General features: G+C 40.3%; 3 protein-coding genes across 6 annotated transcripts in view; all 3 read left to right on the top strand.

Annotated features, from left to right (window-relative positions):
• Positions 1-1,130: 1,130 nt before the first annotated feature.
• On the top strand, positions 1,131-8,398 carry LOC117464768 (gap junction gamma-1 protein-like). 3 transcript variants are annotated; one of them, XM_034107426.2, is made up of 2 exons: positions 1,131-1,380; positions 6,248-8,398. In XM_034107426.2, the coding sequence occupies exon 2, from the start codon at positions 6,301-6,303 to the stop codon at positions 7,660-7,662; it is 1,362 nt and encodes a 453-aa protein (XP_033963317.1). In that variant the 5' UTR covers positions 1,131-1,380; positions 6,248-6,300; the 3' UTR covers positions 7,663-8,398. The 3 variants fall into 3 exon arrangements, with proteins under 3 accessions (XP_033963317.1, XP_033963315.1, XP_033963316.1); XM_034107424.2 differs by having other exon boundaries at positions 1,131-1,394; XM_034107425.2 differs by having other exon boundaries at positions 1,131-1,495.
• A 697-nt stretch (positions 8,399-9,095) lies between these two features.
• Positions 9,096-17,787, top strand: dbf4b (DBF4B-CDC7 kinase regulatory subunit). Its single transcript, XM_034107422.1, has 12 exons — positions 9,096-9,201; positions 9,821-10,024; positions 10,315-10,506; positions 11,223-11,273; positions 11,405-11,474; positions 11,697-11,761; positions 11,924-11,960; positions 12,073-12,118; positions 14,305-14,436; positions 14,543-14,675; positions 14,780-14,913; positions 15,425-17,787. Exons 2-12 carry the CDS (start codon positions 9,875-9,877, stop codon positions 16,896-16,898), a joined length of 2,484 nt encoding a protein of 827 aa, XP_033963313.1. The 5' UTR covers positions 9,096-9,201; positions 9,821-9,874; the 3' UTR covers positions 16,899-17,787.
• Positions 17,788-18,554: 767 nt separating this feature from the next.
• The window catches only part of LOC117465210 (disintegrin and metalloproteinase domain-containing protein 11-like), a 28,022-nt gene continuing 26,029 nt past the window's right edge, over positions 18,555-20,547 (top strand). For both annotated transcript variants that reach the window (XM_034108145.1, XM_034108146.1), the window contains exons 1-2: positions 18,555-18,955; positions 19,207-19,352. In XM_034108145.1, the coding sequence (XP_033964036.1) occupies positions 18,898-18,955; positions 19,207-19,352 (204 nt within the window). In that variant the 5' untranslated portion in view covers positions 18,555-18,897. The remainder of the gene's footprint in view (positions 18,956-19,206; positions 19,353-20,547) is intronic.

Here is a 20,547-nt window from a genome sequence, read left to right as displayed (position 1 = left end):
TTTAATACTGTAAAGTCCCCATATCTTTAAACATTTTCATATCATCTGTGTTACTTGTTGGGCTCCAGTCCCAGCCGATCTACAGATGACATTATACAGCTGTGAGTGGTGTTGTCCGTGGTGAGTAAACTGACCTTTATGTGTGAAATTCATGGAGAGCCACTTAAAGCTTGTTGAGGAATTGATAGCAGAAGGGATGAAAGCTAATGATTTCTCTCCAAAGCCTGATGGAAGAAGATGAAACAAATTGTCTGTGTCTGTTCAGCCTCAGGCAACAATGTGGTAAATATATGTGTTGTCTGAAATCTCTGGTCTGTGCCCTTTTCATAAAGCACTGAGTCCCTCTACGGTCTGTGAAGCCATATAAGGAACTGGAGGGAACCAGATGCCCTGCAATTAAATTTAAAATAAATAAATATAATTGTTATCATTATGTTTTACAACATATTTCACCTCTTTGCTTCATTGTGAGTGGATGACAAAGTCCTAATTTGTCACAATAATCTTCCACTTGTCAATGATGACAGATAGATGAAGATGAGGAAGGCAATAGGTCATAACCTCCGGAAATATGTGGCTAAAGAATAATAGACTATGCAATGTTTTTATATAGTGGAAGAACTGGTATTTCCTGCACAATGGAGACTTCTTCAGCATTTAACTGCAGGTGTAAAATGTGAGGCATATTCAATGATCCAGTAAGGAACTAATGCCATTGAAATTAGGTTGAAGTTTGCATGTTTCGTCCATGGCAGTTCTTAAAAAACTATCATTTGAATTCCCTTTGTGTCATTGCAGTAATGTGGCCAGAAATGTATGCATTTGCAAATGGAGAATGTAGTTTATCTCAACAAAATTCCATAATGAAAAATTCCTTGTGGATTTCAGCTCGCGATCGCTCTCTAGTCTCTCTAAATCTCTCTCTCTCTCTCTCTCTATAATGTCTCTCTCTCTCTCTCTCTCTCTCTCTCTCTATCTCTCTCTCTCTCTCTCTCTCTCTCTCTCTCTCTCTCTCACACAACACACACACACACACACACACACACACACACACACACCCACACACACACACACACACACACACACATCCCCTCCTTGACTTGCTCCAGCCCATTTGTCTTCCTCTTTTCTCACACAATCAAGCTTCCCAGCTGCCCAGTGAAGCCTCCGTCTTGTAAAGTCAATTTAATACTTGAATTAGTAAAAACTTCACTCTCTCAAAACTTTCAGTACATTTTCACGACAAAACGTCTATGTCGTAGTTTTTGCTGAAATTCGGCTATGAAGATTTTATTTCCCCTGCACAGAAGTACCGCCGTTTCTTTCCGGTTGATTTGTGAAGTGGGAGCAGCTCTCTGACGGAGGGCAGCGGCGCCAAATGTGCGTGTGACAAGGTGAGGATGCTGGGTGGATTCACACACATCAGGTAGTCGGTCTCCTGTTACCTCTAAAAGTGTGTTTGAGGAGAACTTACTAGAACGACGATAGGACAAAGGTAAGGCACTAGAAATGCGATGAGATTTGCCAGGTCTGGATGCATTTTTTGAATAAAAACAACCATGCTATGTTAGCTGATTTAGCTAGTTAATTAACGTTATGTTAACTGTTAACGTCATAATGTTTACTAGCAGGTTCGACAACGTAAGATTAACTTTGTCTATTGTGTTTTACAAGCTATTTAAGTTACTGTTACATGACCAACGTACCTGATAATCATCTATAGTCACTGATAAGCAAATACAACCTATTTTAGTTATTAAAGTCATAACAAAAAAACGACCCTTTGCAAATGTTTCCAGGGTCGTTCGTTACCGTTAGCCTAACGTTGCTTGCCTTAAAAATACGTCATGGGATCTCTAGTTGCGAATTTGATTTGGTGTAAGGAGTGCAGACAACTTTTAATTTCAATGACTATACATTTAAATGCTATTTATGTTATTAACTTAGTTAAGACAATTATATGTCGTAAGAAAAGTAAAAAAAAACACCATCACAATGTCCTGTAATCTCTATTGAAAAATCTGTGCAATCTTCACAGATTATTAACTTTTCATCAATGTATTAAAAAGCACAAAGTAAGTAATCAGAAGAACATTAAAAAAAACATGAAATGCATTTTAGATTTTCAAAGCTTTTCCAACAGAGATATTGAAATACATTAACCATTGGATATTGCCATGTCAACTAACAAAACTACTTTCATAAATAACACCTGTGTATTTGTTACGTCTTTTTATTTTGCAGGTACATGGGGTTTGACATATCTCTGAATTCTGGCTTGAGAGGACAGGAAGGATAAAACAAAAATAGATAACATGATTTATGGCCATATGCAAAAATATTAAGAAGGATGAATACATTTCATTACACCCTGTGCTTTAATCACATTAATATTTAAAGCATATTTAGTTTTGGTATTACTTTGAGTAGTTAAGAAGTAGAGAAGTAGCAGTACTAGTGCTGGTTGTTGTAAAATAAGGGATAGTAGGACATGACTTGGTTAAGATAAACACTAAAAACCTCTGGTTGTCTATGATATTTCAAATCAAAGATACCTAAAAACTAAAGGCTTATTTTTAAGAGGAATCCCCAAATACATAGAACATAATGTGTTTAGTTCCATAGCAAAAGGTGGTGAATTCTGAAGGGAAAACAAAGTGTGCTTCTCTCTGAAAATAGTATTTTCATTCATGACCTGAGCACAGAGCAAAATAACCAAATATGCCTTTGTACAAGGCAATAGTTCCCCTGTTCTTGTTGTAATACTGGTTCCTTTGAACTTGATCATAGATCTATGGAAGCTAGCGTAGTTTGCATCGACTCTTTCTACATCACAAATTAGCTGGTTACGCCAGAGGCGTGTGTCTTGATCAAGTTCTGTTGTGAATACATACACGACTTCCTTGTGTGGTTTGACATGTGGTTTGATGGCTCAGAGTCACATCCAACCCTGTGGCATCCATTACAGTGATTGGAGATGAGTTTGGTGATTACACTTGAAGTCATCCACATAGTATTTCCTCGGGAGTCGGGACAGAAAGTTAGTTTATATGAGTAATTTCCTTCTTGTTATTGTGATTGCTCTCAGTTCTGCTAGTTATAACTACATGATTTAATTGAGTCCCATTGTCTTTATCTGCACTAAATGTCCAACGGGGGAGTTGTAGCAAACTTATAATTAGCCACGCTTTGATTTATGGACAGGAAGTCCTGTCTCGGGGCATCTTTAACCCTAACCCTAGACATTGTGTATGATGCATGCTTTTCCCATCAGTTTTCTCGTGTTTGGTATGTCGCTAATGAACAAAACAAATACCCCAAAAACATACTGTACCTTTAAATAACAAATGCATTGTCAGCAAGCTACAACATTTTTACAGTCGCCTTTCAAGTTAATATCGGCTGAGTGTTTCTCACTCAAAAGATAGATTTTGGGTAGAGCATCACTTTAACTGCACTGAAGGAAACCACAAACCTTCACATTCACAGCTTGAAGCCTTCTTAGATAGGCATGTACAAGGCTGGCTGCTCTTTAAAGTAAAACTCCACAAATAGTTTTTTTAACTGGCGCTGTTGGAAACTGGAGGCTGTTGGTCTGGTGCTGGAAGACATCTGGGGGAAATGCAATGTATCACCTTCAGGCATTCGATGTGGCGCTACTAGCAACTTGGGCGGTTGAGCTGGTGATACATATTGAGTCGAGGCAGGTGTTTTGCAACAAATCATTCGACTTAATTTGCCATTCAAATATATTTGTTGGCCATTTTCTAGTCAACTTAACAATAGATTTGGGGTGTCCTATTGATTCTTGTTAAAACAAATGTGTTAACAGCAGGATCTAGTTTAATGCATGTTTTAAAAAGAGAGGTTGGAGTGTGTTTATCATAGAAATCTGTTCAAAAATGTTCATCTTATTTTATTTGTCTGTGTCTGTTTGGAGGTGTTGGTGTAACATTGTATTCTTATGACCTAAAATTCTTGATATTATGACCTAAATTTGCTTTCTTGCCATCCACAAGATTTGTGTTGGAGTGTTGTTGATAACTGTGCTACCGGGCCTCCAAATAGCACATTACACAACACGGCCAGATGTGCAGTTTTAGAGCGCATGTGACTCTTAATGAGACAGTCGAGACTTTTTTCTTTCCAGAGTGAGAAATGAGAAAGCATGGTAACAGCAGCTGGACCTGCTTTAATAGGAGTTGTTTGTGTAAAATAGAAATAAAACCAAATCAAATGTCATACTAATTAATGCGACAGGGAGTCAGTGTGCCTATTATAAATAAAAATGTCAGACCTGTGTATACACCTATATACGAGTATAAATACATTTCAAAGAATTAATTGGGGTTTCTAGGGTTTTTGAATACAGAAAAAGAAAGTAAAATGAAAAACAACTTTTTAAATAATTTACACAATTTACAATATGTTATCAGAAGATATTAGGGAGGCCACTGACAGTTATTATCATTATTGATTATATTTTTTATTTATTAAATTGTTGTTGAGTCTAAAGATATTTGTGGAAAATATTCAAATATCTTGTTTCTTCAGACCAACAGCCTGTAATAAGAATGTAGAGCTGCCACTAATGACCAATTATCTAGCCATTCAACCCTTATTATATGGAATGTATAATGTAGCAACTTCATGGCTTTATGAGTGTACTTAGCTGCTACAAGGAGAAAAGATGGAAAAAAACATGCCTACGTTTACTGCATTTACTACGTCAATAATGCCAACTAGTTGCGGCAGCCCTAAAAAATGTCTGTTATTTAATATATAGTGATTTCAAACTTGTGAAACTAGAAGGTCCCTTGGAGAGTGCAAGGCTTTTTCTATAATTAAAAAATAAATCCATGTATTAACCCCGTGATATGGATCCGCTCCAAAATGTGGCGACCATGCTTCACGCTTGTACCAAGTTTTCTAAAACAAATGAAGCAATTTACAAACCAAACACTAAACATAAACTCCTTGACGGATCCAAACGGCCAGCTAATTAGAAGAATAACTTTTGGATTTAAATTGTAAACACTGAAAAAAAGTATCTTGCCGAACAACATGATAACATAATTGACTTCAGTTCATACAGCGACAGCCTCTCAACAACCGCAAGGCTGTTTCTTATCAGCGGACCTTGTTTGCCTCAGTGTCTGCCTCCTGTTGGTAGATTAATGTCAAGAGCATGTTATAATAAGCAACCATGGAGGAGCCTTGATAGTTGGAATATAAACTACCCTCTAACAAACCCTCTTAACTTAAACACATGCAGACATGGTCTGTCCCGCAGAAGTCTGACCCTTTTAGATTTCCTCTCACATGAGTAACTTGTCGAGATGTTGGTTCCTTATGTTTTGGGCAGATGGATGTCTGCAGGTAAAACTGAGATTGTGTAGGGTTAGGTACAGTGTGAGGTGGTTTAGATTAGACAAGGATAAATATTTCATCTAAATGTAACTGAAAGGAAAGTATACTATTTTAAATGAGCTGTTAGGCATGTGTGTGTGTGCTGCTTCATTGCTATCTGTTAGTCAGCCATCTAGTGTACAACTAGTCATGTCTAGCTAATTACAGCACCAATAAACATTTAAACAAGGAGCCGAGCCAGTTTTGAAGCTAGTATTTCATATTGTTGTTGTGTTCAATTCATTAATTATAACCTTACTGTTATTCGTCTGCAGTATCTGGGAAAAACAATGTGAGATAGAACTCTTTTTTTTTTAAACGGCTTAAACTATTATCATAACATGTTCTATATATATTCATAGTAATTCAGGTCATATTTTTAAATTGCACAAATGATGCAGTCAGTACTTGATATTAATTATACTTTGAAGTGATTTAGCTATTTCCTCTCCAGGTTTTTAGTATTTCAGCAGTTGTCTTGTAGCAAAAATTCAAGTTTTGAGTCTATGGAACATCTGGATGCACTAACAACCTCATGTAAGATGCCTATCAGGAGCGTTCAGTTAACAATAGCAATTATGGTTACACATTCCATTGTAGTCATTATTCTTCCCTTTGTGTACTATTGCCAAGAGGATGTTTAGACGTGAGCTGTAGGGCAAAGCTATTAAAAGCATCAAGGATTAACATGTTATTTTAAATGTACTGGTCTTTAGTTCTGGGCAGATCTTTAAATAAAAAGAATATTGTCTAGATATGATTCAGTATTAATGTGTGCATTTTCCATACAGAGTTTCCTGCACGGCACAGAGTTTAATCATCGATGTTCTCTCCACAGGGAAGTAAGCGGGGGTGTACGTTGCCTCTCTCTGTAGTTTCCTTTCCATTACCATGAGTTGGAGTTTCCTGACTCGCCTGCTGGAAGAAATCCACAACCATTCAACATTCGTGGGCAAGATCTGGCTCACAGTCCTGATAGTTTTCCGCATTGTGCTAACGGCCGTGGGTGGGGAGTCCATCTACTACGATGAGCAGAGCAAGTTTGTCTGCAACTCGGGCCAGCCGGGCTGCGAGAACGTCTGCTACGACGCCTTCGCTCCACTCTCACACGTCCGCTTCTGGGTGTTCCAAATCATCCTGGTGGCCACGCCTTCCCTCATGTACCTGGGCTACGCTGTGAACAAAATTGCCCGGGCAGAGGAGCAGTGCGAAAATGGGGGAGTGAGTGGATTGTCGCGGAGGAAGACCAAGAAGCCCTACCTTGCTGGCAGAAAGCAGCACAGGGGCATCGAAGAGGCCGAGGATGACCAAGAGGAAGACCCGATGATCTACGAAATGGCCGAGGTTGAGAGTGACGGTGATGGAGCAGCGAAAGGAGACAGTGGTGATAAAAATGCAAAGGTCAAGGTGCGCCATGATGGCCGCCAGCGTATCAAAGAGGATGGACTGATGCGTATTTATGTCCTTCAGCTCTTGACGCGCTGCGTGCTGGAGGTGTTGTTCCTGTGTGGACAGTATGTCCTGTATGGATTTGCTGTTCCCGCCTCCTACGTGTGCTCTGACGACCCCTGCCCTCACAAAGTGGACTGCTTTGTATCCCGGCCCACTGAGAAAACTATCTTCCTCCTCATCATGTACACAGTCTCCCTGCTTTGCCTGGCACTCAATGTCTGGGAGATGCTTCACCTGGGCGTCGGTACCATCTGTGACATCGTGCGCTCTCACCGGGTGCGCCTACCAGAGGAAGAGCTGTACGGGCTTACGCGTGAACAAGGAGCTCTTAATGAGGCACGATTGAGTGGAGACGATTACAGCAGTTACCCTTTTTCTTGGAACGCACCATCAGCTCCGCCTGGGTACAACAACGCCATCAAGCCTCTCCTGGTATCTACAGGGCACCACGACCAGCCACTTCCCATTACTGATCTCAATAATGCTAAGATGACATGCAGGCAAAACCACGTGAACATTGCCCAAGAGGAGCGCCAGCAGTACACCAATAATGAAGAGAACCTGTGCAAAGGAGGGATGGGAGATTCTTCCAGAGTTCTTAAGGACATCCATCATCCTCAGAACCAGCTGGAGGCCTACAGCCAGCCACAGAGCCACACTAACAACCACAGCAAGCCTCACCGTGAGCAGAAACACAGACAGGCCTCCAAACACACCGCAAGCAAGTCAAACAGGGCCGGGGGCAGCAGCACCAGCAGTAGCAGCAAATATGGAGTCATAAAGGGCTCTGAGTGGATCTGAAATTCACACTACAGATTTGTGTTTTCGTTATTCTTAAAAATGCAAATCCTGATGCAGGAAGACGTTGGTGCTTTCTTTAATTCCCTGTGAATATGCAGAGGCTGCCATGCTGTAACCTAAGGTGCCTTAGTTAAACACAAAATAGTCCTCATCACTATGGACTGTGAGTCTATGTCTATGCGAGTCTTTTTTTATTACCATCCAGGTTACACTTTAAAAAGTATTGTTTTTTTCTGAGTATGCAATATTATATGCACGTTTTGATTCATTGTTTTTCCGAGCCATGAAGATAAACAAGAGAGTATGTTTTCATTTAATCATTTTACAGTATTTCCATGTATTCTTTGAAGAGCCAAATTGTAACGTTTTAAAAGTTTTTGAAATGTATCATTCAATGAAAATGTTTGGCAACGTTTAATGACCTAACTGTTCAAACTGTTGTCATTGTCTTAGTGCCAAGCTGTTTTTTTGTTTGTTTCACCTTTATGCTTTAAAGATGTTCTGCATCATTAATGTTTAATTAACATAACAAACCATAACCAGTGTATCTGGCCTGTTGTTCTTTTTTCCCCGCCTGGTATAATGCATTTGCTGTCATTAATAATTACCTTAATTTGCAAGAGTTTCAAATTGAAATGTCATTAAGGCTAGTCCTTTGCACTGTGCCAGTGTTTTGTGAAAATATATTTTTATGGTAAAAAAGTGCATGGTTTTAATAAAGAATTGGTTTTTTTCATCTTGTCTTTGTTTTGTATTGCAACAGAGTTGGTGTGATGAAACGTATGACCATATAATATATATAATGTTTAAGTTTAATTTATCACATTATAGTCCACATTTTCCACTCACAATATATACACCTAATTCATGTAAAACTGTTGGTTTACTGTTCGATCTATAACGATTTGAATTCCCAATGTAGGTTTTGAATTCTATATTTACAGACACATTGCCATCTGCTGGGCAGTAAGGGATAACAAATAATTCCCACTCATAAATGACCATCGCTCTGATATTCAAGTTTAAAATTAGGAAAACCCGTTCCCCTTGATTGACTACATTGAATTATTCCCAAAACAAGTTTTAAAATAATAAGAAATAAAACTGTTAGTTATGTAGTTGAGTAGCTATGTGGCAACAATATGCTGACACTACATTCGTTGTGCTGCATTCAGGGTACTCACGTAAAACTCATAATACAAACTTCGAATTTGACAAATAATTATGTTGATGCTCCAGATAATGACTTATAAGCACTTGCCTGATAAGTCAAGGCAAATAGACTAAATGTAAGTTATGTATAACTTCTTACTTAAATAAATAGCATTAATATTTCAACCGTTGAAAAATATAATAATGTCAGCCACCCTTCTGATGTCTGAAGCTAGTACGTGAAGGCAACCTTTTTCGAATGTGACGTCGACTTTACGTTCACGTCTCTGCCAGTGTTTTTAAAAAGCGGCGGTTGCTCATCGACCACCTTTTGTGAATAAGTAGGATTCATTTCTTTATTGTAGTATTCCAGGACAGTACAAACACGTAAGTGTACTATGTTTTTTTCTATATTGGCCCTGACAACGAAGAAACCACTTTAACAGACTTTTAAACCTCTTAACAAACTAGCAAAATGTTGTTTGGGGCCCAGGCGTTGTTGACGAAAGCTAAGCTAGCTAAGTTCAGCTAATGCTAGGTCAATACTGAGTGCACTGCTCTTTGGTATTGTAGTAACTACAATTGTATTCCAATGTATTGTAGTTGTGTAGTAATTATTTGCTACATTGTTGTTTTTTGAAGAACCCTTTGCTGGATTGTTGTGAAGTTCAAAAATATATTTTTTGAGCAAACTAACTAGTCATAAAATATAAGGTTATGTCAATCTGACCATTAAGAAAAACAACATTTAAACTTTTAGACAGCCTTTCCTGCATGATTTTGATGATTATTGATGAGCCACTTGCACCATGGAGACATTTATTTATTTTAGTCTAGCAAATTATACTGCACTCAAAATTGTCAAAACAAAGTTATTAAACAATATCAGTACAATAGCTTTTTACATATGAGCTACCTGTCATCTTCTTTTTTAGTTGCTCTCTTTCCAATGTGTATGCAGACTTATGACATGTATTTAACAGTGCTTTGTTTTTTTCTTTTTAAGTAGGATCCTGGTGTTTTTCTGTAAAGTTGTAAGCATCTCTCCTGCACCAGGATCATGCAGCAACAGCAGGCTGCAGATGAGCGAGACCTTCTCGGCTCACTGTGTCCTGGACAGAAGAAGCTGCAGGGGAAAACCTTTTATTTGGACAGTTTGAAGAAACGCTCCACAGCCCTGCTTTTGGAGGCTGTATCTCTTCTAGGAGGGGTAAGCATGTGTGAAGATTAAGTCAGTGTGGCCTGTGAATCCTATTGATGTAAACATTGTTAGTAGTGGTTTACATGCAGAATTAATTGTTGTTGTTGTGCGAGAATTTGTCAATCCAATATTTTTTTTGAAGTTACCAAATTGACTTAATACTAAGGCTGTTATCTTGGGTAAATTGTATAACTACATAGCCTCAAGTTAGGTTTTGCACAAGGAATGATACAAGTCTGGTATAGAATGTATTTTAGCTGAAACTAATGCTCAGTTCTGTGTTTTTTTTTTTTCTGAAGAAGATTGAGAGTTTTCTGCACAAGGATATAAGCTTTGTTGTGACTGGAAGCCAAGACGGCCCGAAGGAGCAGAAATCTACAGATATCAAAATAGAAGCAAACGGGAAGAGTGACGAAGCCCAGCATCCTATAATGCAGCGAGAGAGCATCCTTAGCAGAGAAAAACGCCGACCAGGAACTCCTAGACCGACGGTACAGAGCATCACCCATGCATGCTTAAAACCTTTCAGATTTTACAAGCAATGGTGCCCTAAAACAATGCCACCACTGGCTTTGTAGAATGATGGTGCTGTTATTTATTAATAGCCATACCTAATATCACATGACCGAGAATAACCAGTTATCAGGTAATGCAAGGGTGTCAAACTCAATTTCATCACGGGCCACATTCGCATAAAGGTTGCACTCAAAGGGCCGGTTGTAACTATATAAATATATAATATATATATAAAATAAATTAATGTATTATATTACATAATTGCCTCTGAATTGGATTATTATCGGATAGGATAATAACTAATTAACTACGTCTGAAAGCAGAAGTCCAGGGCAAATAATTGCAAGTCTCTTCAGTGCGGATGTCACAAAACGAGATGCATTGTGGGACATGTAGTGTATGGGCAACCTGCTTCTGTAAAGTGGCATGTAACCGTATAATAAACGTATTATATTCTTTGCAAGCTCTTGCGGGGCCACATAAAATGAAGTCCCGGGCCGGATTTGGCCCCCGGGCCTTGAGTTTGAGACCCCTGAGGTAATGACTTGTAGAATGCCCTGATACAAATACGACATTGTGAGACGTGTCAGTTGTTATGTATATTTACACATTTTGAAAATGCTACATATAACCATTTAGATACATCGTTATAATCATTATTTGTGTATTAATGCTGTATTATTCTCATCAGGCTTGTGGCAGCCGTGGGAAGGCCCTGCTTGAAAAAGCCATTCGCAACAATGTAAGTGTCAGTGCAGCCAACATGTGGTTTATCTTGCAGATCTGGGTGCTTTATTGTTTGTGGATATTGGGGATTTACTGACGACTGACATGGTTTGTTATCTTGACTACTCTCATGGTTCTGTCTTGTAGGAGCGACTACATGCGAGCAGTGTTTTGACGAATGCTCGATCATGGGGAGTGAAGATTGTGTTTGTGGATGGTATCCTTTTGACTAATAACATAATTTGATGCAAACTGCTATTAGAAATGTTGTGTTCACATTTGTGGTGCAGTGAACCTCTGCTCTCAGCAGATGGCACCATGTGAATGCTTTTGTTCTGTGCTGCTGTGGTTTACTGATGCCAGCTGAAGAGGTCTGCATATATATGTCACATTCTTTATCTAACAACAGTATACATATTATTCCTTAATGTTGTATCAGATGTCCTTTTTTATTTGAAACACTTGACACGAGAGAGCTTTGATGTTCCACACAGGAAGCCGGAGGTAAGATGTTGGACTGAATACTTTTCTTAATTTCATTAGCTATCCAAATGCAGCCGTTTTTACATTCATACATTTCTAGCAAATAAATAATTTACGAAGGAAAAAGTAACGCCAGCATTTGTTCTCTAATGTATGAGTTTTATTTTGTGCTTTTTCTTAAAGCTAAAGGCCAAACATCAAGGTGCTCAAGTTGTCAAAGGTAAGTTTATGAATGCGCTGCTCATGTCTTTGTTTCACAACAATACCGTCTTTCTGTGGGTATTTGTGCTCATTTAATTCATCTGTTTATCTCCACTTTGCCTTGTCTACAGCTGTGCCTTTGAGGCCATCCTTTGTTAAAATTGAAGACTCAAGCAGGTGAGTTTCATCTCAAATTTTCTGTAGTTTTTTTTATGTCTATGTTTACACAAAATTATACTTTTTAATAAATGATTATTGGTAATGTGAATATGACTAAATGGGTAGAGGAAAATAATATAAAAGCTGGAACATTTTAATACATTAAAACCTTTAAAACCAGCTAAAGACAATTACTATCGTCTTACAACATCCAAAATATAACAAGGTAGTGGGTAGGGCGTTCGGATCAGGGGGTCACAGGTTCAAACCCCACTGCAGTCAGCATGTCGTGGTGTCCCTGGGCAAGACACTTCACCCCAAATTGCCCACAGTATTGAGTGTGTAAGTCGCTTTGGATAAAAGCGTCTAACATGTAATAAAACCATATCCATTCTCATATCTCGATATTGATGTTATTCATGGTCCAGCCCTACTGTATTTCTGAAGGAAGCTGATGACTTTTGATTTTTCTTGTCTGGTCCATCACGACCCATTCAGTGGTCTCACAAAGTCATTTGATAACATTGTTATTATATCTGTTATAGCTACTTTAATCCTGTGTCCAATACCAGGTAATAAAGAAACGCATGAGGAAATAACGTCGTATTTTGTCCTACGCAGGTTCATGTAATGGCTGTTCAGTATCAGATTAGATCCTTTTTTGCATGAGAGAGAAACTACAATGAGTTGCAGTGAACTTTCCCCATATTACTGCCCCTCCTATCCCCCACTGGGCATTGGTTGTGGAGGTTTGCATTTCAGCCCAGGCGATGTTGTTAATTGAACCTGTCGAGGAGTCCCATCGTGTAATGTGACAAGCCCCCCCTGTGATACCGCTCTCCAGGAGCCCAGAGCTCAAGGGGTTGGATTTCCATTTGATGACCCTTTGCAAGCTCCACTGCTCCATCCTGCAGGGGATCTATGTGTGTCAACAGGTCTTTTCACTTGCCACCCCAATTTAGTTAAGTGAAGTGCTCTGGCTAATGTGTGTAGAAGAACCCATGACTTAATAATAATGGGTTTCATTTATAAAGCACTTCATATTTGACTTCAAATCTCGAAGTGCTACAAGCAGTGAGCATGAACAGTATAAAAACATTTCACAACACGGTAGAATGAATAAAAAGCAATAAAAAACAAACGATACAAATAAAATAAAAAGGTGGTAATAAATAAAAGGTCTAGGGAAAGGCTCTATTGAAAAGATGGGTTTTGAGGCCTTTTTTAAAAGCCTCCACGGCGTCAGACAGAGTGAGTGTGGGGCGGAGTTTGGCGATGTTCCTGAGGTGATAAAAGGAGTTCTTGCACAGCCGTTTAATGTGAGCCTCAAAGGTCAGATGGGCGTCCATTTTCACACCCAGGTTGGTGACTATTGAGGAGAGGGTAATGTCCTGGCCGGAGAAGGTGATGGTGGATGACCGAACCTGGTGTGGGGTGCCAACTATAATGGCTTCGGTCTTAGAGCTGTTGAGTTTCAGGAAGTTTTGCTTCATCCACGCCTGTATCTCCTCCAGGCAGGCAGTGAGTGTGGGTGAAGGCACATCTGAAACATTTCAGTATTAGATAGATATATATTAGGGCTGTCAAACGATTACAAATTTTAATCAAATTAATCACAGCTTAAAAATTAATTAATCATGATTAATCACCATTCGAACTATATGTCCAAAATATGCCATTTCTTTATATATATATTGTTGTGGGAATGGAAAGATAAATGAAAGAAGGCGGATATATCCATTTAACATACAGTTAACATACGCAGTTCTCCAGTGAAGGGGGGGGGTCTCCCTCCGCAGCCGGTTGGCGTAGTTTTGGCACAGTTCCGTTGTACAGACCGACGTTAACAGCAGCCTGTCTGTGCACACGGAGACCGACTCTGTCGTCCGGTGATCTAACCGCCTTCTGGAAAAGCTTCACAAGTACGTCGGTACGCAAATGCGCTTTGTGACACAAGTGACGGACGGTACGCATTTCAGATTACGCACATAACCTACCAGTTATGTGCACCCGTGTACTACAGCAAAAGTACACGGGTGCACATAGTGGATTACAATATTTTCAATTTGAAAATATGATGTTGATGATACAAATATTCACTACATTGTTCAACCTCCATCCGGATATAATTGAATTTTGGTAAAACGTTTTATTTGAATTACATTTTGTGTATTGAATTATGTTGTTTTTGTTTTTCTATCCAGGAAATACAAGCCCTTTCTTTTGCAAAATATGACCTTGCCTACTCTGCGCTACTCGGGCCGATTTAGTCCCTTTGAAATTCCTCCTCCTCCTCGGTTGGAAAAGCTGGCAGAGAAAGACGAAGATAAAGCAAGGTTTGTTTAACTGCAGTCATTGAAGTGATCTAAACCTATGCTAACACACTTTTTTTTAAAGTCTATCTTGAACGACTCATCCTAACTATTGTTCTTTATAAATTAGGGAGAAGATAACAATTGAGAGCAGCATCCAGGACAAGTCTCAAACCCCACTCAGCTGTAACCCTCTGCAGCCCCCCAAAAAGAACGTGTCTTACTGTGAATGCTGTCATCAACCCTTCCATAATCTGGAAGAGGTAAAACTCTTAAACAATCACTTTTCTTGGCACATAACTGATCATTTGCCTTGCATTGTTTTGATTATATAATTGTGACCGGTTGTCTTTGTTGGCCATTGCAGCACATTCAGTATGAACAGCACCGTGCGTTTGCGTTGGACGCCTCAAACTACAGTGTGGTGGACCAACTGGTGGCTGAAATGCTTCCAGGATTCAACACCGATCCAGATCCACAGTCACAGGAACAACTGGACCGGTGAGTTTTGATTTTCACCCAGCTAGAGCTGCATTGATGAGTTGATCTTCAACAATGTCGATAATCAATTACATTTCCCAATTAAAAAAAAAAAGAATTGCAGAAAATTCTATATTCAGCCTCTGAAATATGAATATTTCCTGCTTTTCTCTGTTTTTATATCATATTAAACAGAGTACCTTCTGTTTTGAACTGAAAAACCAGACAGCACCTTGGATTTATAAGTATTCTCTGACATTTATTCGATGACCCTTTCCAATGAGCCAATAAAATGACTCAATCCAATGGGCCAATTAAACGACTTCATGAGATTAATTTGAAAATAATCTAATCTGTGATGAAAATAACTGAATTGCTACTGACAATAATTTAGTTAAATCATTATTGGAGCCTTACACCAGCAGTTTATAATTTGTTGTGCAATTATTGTAATTTTTCTTTATCACGGGACAAAAATGGGGTCTTCTGCATTTAAGAGTTTTCATTTTAAGATTCTCTGTCCTCCTCCTAGACCACCGACTCCTTTGCCTTTCTGTGAGCTGGAGCCTCTCACTGATGCTGAGGCGGAGCATGCTGTTCAGTCCCTGCAGAGAGGTTCACCTTCCAACATTCACATCTCCAGCCCGACTAGGGGTCCTCCGTCCAGCCCATCACCAGGAGTTCCACTTACCATCCCAACTCCACCAGCCGCTCCACCTGCTGACATCCAGCCTTTCACTACCAACACCAACCTCCAACTTCCTGTCAGCCCTCCTCGCACTTCAAGTCCAGCCATGCCTGTTTTGGATGTAGAACCACAATACTACTACTCAGCCAACCAGCTGCTTGATATTCAAGATCTCTCCCCCTGCCCCTCCCCTGACCCTTACTCCCTGCCTCCGGCCCTCAGTCCTCAAGTGCTTTATCCTTATTACATAATGGAGCCGTACTGCCTGTACTCAGACCCTCCTGTCCTCAGTCCTCAAATGTACGCTGCAGAGGAGACTGTGGAAGGACGCACTTGTGAAATGGACACTGCAGAAAGTGTGTCTCACTGTGTCCCAGATCTTACCCGACTTTTTCCTTCTGTGTCTCTGACCGATGCAGAAGTAGTAAAGGAATCAAACCAAGAAAGCTTTTTAGGTCAAATCACGTGTTCCACGAATGGTTTAAAGTTGGCTACGCTGTTGTCACGCAGATCCCGCTCCCTCCCTCGACACCAGTCAGTGACAGCACCGAACCCCAAAAAGCGCTGTAGATCCGCCAGCCCCGAACACAGCCGGAGCAAAAGGAGGAGGATTAAAGCAGATTTTGGCTGCAGTGGTAGCTGGACTAAAGAAGGGCATACAGCTGCCAAACCAGAAAGTGACACTATGCCAAAACATCAGCACTCATGGTTATTCGATAAGTTCTTTTGTCAGGCAATACAGCCCTGTCCTGCGCCAGATGTTTCGCCAACATGCACTGAAGAATCGCTTGACTCTAAACAGACTTTTACCACATTTTGTGTTCCTACTGTACTAAACTTCTCACAAACACCACGTCAAATGGAAATGTTATCTACTTCTGCTGCTGTTCAACTATCACAGCCACTCTCCTCAAAGACTTGTTATCCTCCACTTCAGTCGCCCAATGATCAATGTCCCAGTGCATTATCCAGTCTAGACTATCAGCGTTCACTTTCCCACTCGGTGTGCATCGAGTCATCCCTCATCCCAGACTTGAACAGGCTCTCTCCGTCATCATCGGGCTCTGACTGGGACTGTGGCCTGCTGTCCCGCTTCGGAGCGACCTCTGCTGGTCCTCTGTCGCCCGCTGAGCAGAGCTGCGAGCTGGACCAGGAGCTCCGCCAGATGCCGTGCGCCTGGATGCACGACACCAGCTATGAGTCACATCTGCACAACGTCCTCCAGCCGCCAAACCCGGCCGGATCGCTGTGCGGGGAAGAAATGGACCCCTCAGCCTTTTCCAGGACTTTGGTGCAGATTGTTGAAGTTCAGCACTAATGGCTATTATCTTAGTCAATTTAAAGAACCGGAAGAATCTCTACCAGGAAACTTAAAGGCTCCAGACTTTGCAGCTGCGTATCCCACTGCAAGAAACAATGGGCCACACTTAAGCTCATCCAAATATGTCAATAAAACTGAATACATATTTGAAACTTAGTGCAAACTAAAAAGTAATATTTAGGTGTTTTTACAGATGCTGATTTTTTTTTAATTTATTTCGTAGATTTTACTTTAGCAAATCATGTGGCTTCCCGTGAAGTTGAAGAGCATCAATTATAATTTCTCCTGTCAACCCTTTATCCTCTCCGTGCACAGAACTCTAAGCAATATTCTGTATGTGGTGCTGACTCAGTCTTTCAGCAGCTATGTCCGGGAACACATGGTGGTAGAACTTAATGAGGCTTTTCTGAAAGGGGCATTACTCAATTATTGTAAGTGCTGCGTCTGGACCAGATCCCACTCACGCCGGCGTTGATGAAGCATTCGTAGAGTGGAGGACTCGCACAACCCGTGAGACAAAAATCTGTGATTAATGTCAAAATTGCTCTTTCCTCGTGAAGGTCGGCCAACGGACTGACTTTGTCAAGGAGAGCGGCGGCTGCACAGTGTTGTGCTGCAGCCGCTGCAGGCAGGTTTATTGTCTTAACTTGCCAAGTGTAAGGTCACCTACCATTAAAGACTCGTCATTGCTCTTAACAAATCAAACGACAACAATAGCCAATACCCCACGTTCAAAGATCACACCTTCTGAATACGTTGCATGGATATTTAAAACGTGTCTGACAAAGACACACAACGTTTCAGTTTATGGAAGACAAGCAGTTCTCTTAATAACTTGTGATGTAAATTATTGTACAGTGTTTTAAAATAAATGATTTTACCATAAGCATGTTGTGCTTGCGAAGTTGTTGCTCAATTAAAACAAAGTTTAGGAATGTTGGTATGTTGAGGGTGTTTTACCGTTAAATGCTGAGTCAGGAGAGCTAAAAGAGAGCAAAATCGGGAGGGAGGGAAGAGAGAGGGAAGGACAACAGGCGGTCAATGTGTCCTGTTTCGTCTCATCGTATTATGTATTTTTGTATCCCAATCATCTTGTGACCCTTACATTTGATCCTGGGACACTATATTTAGATCTAGACCACTTAAGTTTGGCATTCAACAAAAGTAATGTTCTCTGGCTGGTAAGGCTGCAGGTCTTACATATATTTGAAAAATAGCACAATTAGGGGAAAGGTATGATTGATATTTGGATCATGTTAATTTGTATGATATTATTTTGTAAGATATTATTTATTTTAGATTTTATTGATCTGTGTGAATCTTTGCTGTACTGTTTTTTTTCTTCCGCTTACCCTGTTGCTGCTTTGTACAACTGAATTTCCCCTCGGGGATTAATAAAGGTTCATCTTATCTTATCTTATTATATTATAATAAATCACCACCTCTAATGCATTTAAAATGTGTTTCTCTTTAGAAGCTGTTATTTCCCTGAAAACATCTATCCAAATCTGACTGGTTGATTTCACATTCATATTTATAGCTCATATCAGGGGTTACCCTAGGCCTGGGTCCCCGAACCTGAGTTTTGAGCCCATCAAGTGTCATCAAAGAGCGTGGGCCCGTCAAAACCCACGTGCTCCTTGTTACCAGGTCCAAGACTCCTCGCGCAGCCTCACTGCTTCAATCAATCTTAGTATCATTTATCGTTAGACCGAGAGACAGGAGTGTGATTCCCGCTGTGAGGCTCCGTGACACCGAGACACACCATGCTGCTGCAGACGAGCAGAGGAGCCTCGTCCGGGGGCTTTTAACTCGCTACAGGCGGGAAGAGGCGGTGAGAGATGCGGTCGCTGCGTTCAAAGGAACCCCGCTGTTGTGTTTGTCTTCATTGTCAACAACACTGTCAACATCAGATCTGCTGCAGCTGCGCCCTCGGCTACTATCAGTTCATTTAACGGCGCTGCACCGAGGAAATCCCCGGGACTATGAGAGCATCATGCTCGCTGTGAGCTGCTTGCTGTTCGCTGCAGCGTGTGCACGGTGCGCCGTGACAGGTAAGACCTTTTTTATATCATGTAATTGAGTAGTTTGTCACAAGCAACCAGTTATACGTGGTTAAAAAAACAAAATAAGAAATATACGTGTTCTGTCTGGTATCGCATCCGTTCAATTACATGCATCGTGTGTAATTGCATTGGTGTCAACGAGCAGCTGACCAGCAGCTTTTGAATTCTGCAGAAATTAGGCATTTCACATCACATTCACATCCGTAGACAATCACTTTTGTATCGTGTGTCATCTGCAGGTCTGGGTGGAAGTCTGGAGGGAAGACTGCCGCCTGCAGAAGAGGTTGTTCAGCCCAAGCGGCTCCTGCTTCAGATCCACTCCCAGGAGGAGCTGCTCCATAGCCGCCTGGACACCCGGGTCAACAACTCCACAGCCGGAGGGCAGGTGAGCTTTGTCTGCACCTGTGGCTGGTTTTTACATTCAGACACGATCACATGTTTATTATTATTCCCCTTCATTCAATCTCAGCTTCACCATGTTCTCATCAGTAGTGCTTGAGGACAAATGTTGAACAACATCGCCCCAGTAAATGGTGTTTCTTATAAAATATGAAGAAGGGCTGAGTTCTTCGAGACAAAACAATAAGTTGAATATCATAGAAATTCTGTGTTGACACATTTGAATCATTAATAATTTCAGGATAATGTCACAGAGATGCATTCCTCTTATTGAGATACAAATCCCTATATTCATGCTGTACAGACATCATTTCTGTTTTGACATGTTTTAGTAATCATTTTTGCCAGATTCAGGTATTTAATTTGTTTCTTTATCAAGTTTGTATAGCTTTTACTATAGCATTTAAAATTATTACTATTGTGATATCTATAGATCTATGGGCTGTTTGAATTTAATTTGCACTGGATTACTTAAATTATATGTATTATTAACATGATATCAATATGGCTTTCTTTAAATATATTATAACCTTAAAATAAATCAAAATATCAGGGAAGATTACAGTAGTGGGAATGCATTACATAAATAGATAACATGTTATTATGTTTTAAAAATCTAGAGAAATGTCCTCAACTGCTCTGTGTCCCAACCTGAGTCACCCTTGTTAGTCCTCCTTTTGGGTCATGTGTCTGTCACTCCCCACACCCTGTGACACCCCCCACATGATACCCCGGCCATAACAGGGCAGACAAAAACTCAGCCCACCCCCCCCTCATCTAGCTGCCTCCTCCTTTCCAGTCCATTAGATTATATTTCACACCTCTACCTGCCCTCTCTCTTTACCTTCACTATTAACACTGTCAGTCAGTTGCAGGCTGTCAGTGGATATGACACAGCTCCGACCTTCAGCCACCCTCTGAGGGTGTCATGCTGTCTCATGAACTCTCTTTTGGAGATTGTAGACGCCCATTGGAAGAAGTATGCTTGTTGTCATTATTGAGAAGTATTAATGCTGACTGTACAATATGCAAAATGATATATGTGGTAGAACCAGGATTCAGAGTTGCTCTGCTAGTTGTAAACTACACATTTAAAAGCAAAATAAACATACCATGATCACATGTTGTGCAAAACTTGACATAGCATGTATGTTAAAATATATAAATTATATTTAGATAGA

This window comes from Pseudochaenichthys georgianus, chromosome 19 (assembly GCF_902827115.2).
Source record: "Pseudochaenichthys georgianus chromosome 19, fPseGeo1.2, whole genome shotgun sequence".
NCBI classification, from domain to species: domain Eukaryota; kingdom Metazoa; phylum Chordata; class Actinopteri; order Perciformes; family Channichthyidae; genus Pseudochaenichthys; species Pseudochaenichthys georgianus.
The sequence above is the reverse complement of the archived record's forward strand: the minus strand, read 5'-3'. Positions and strand labels throughout refer to the sequence as shown.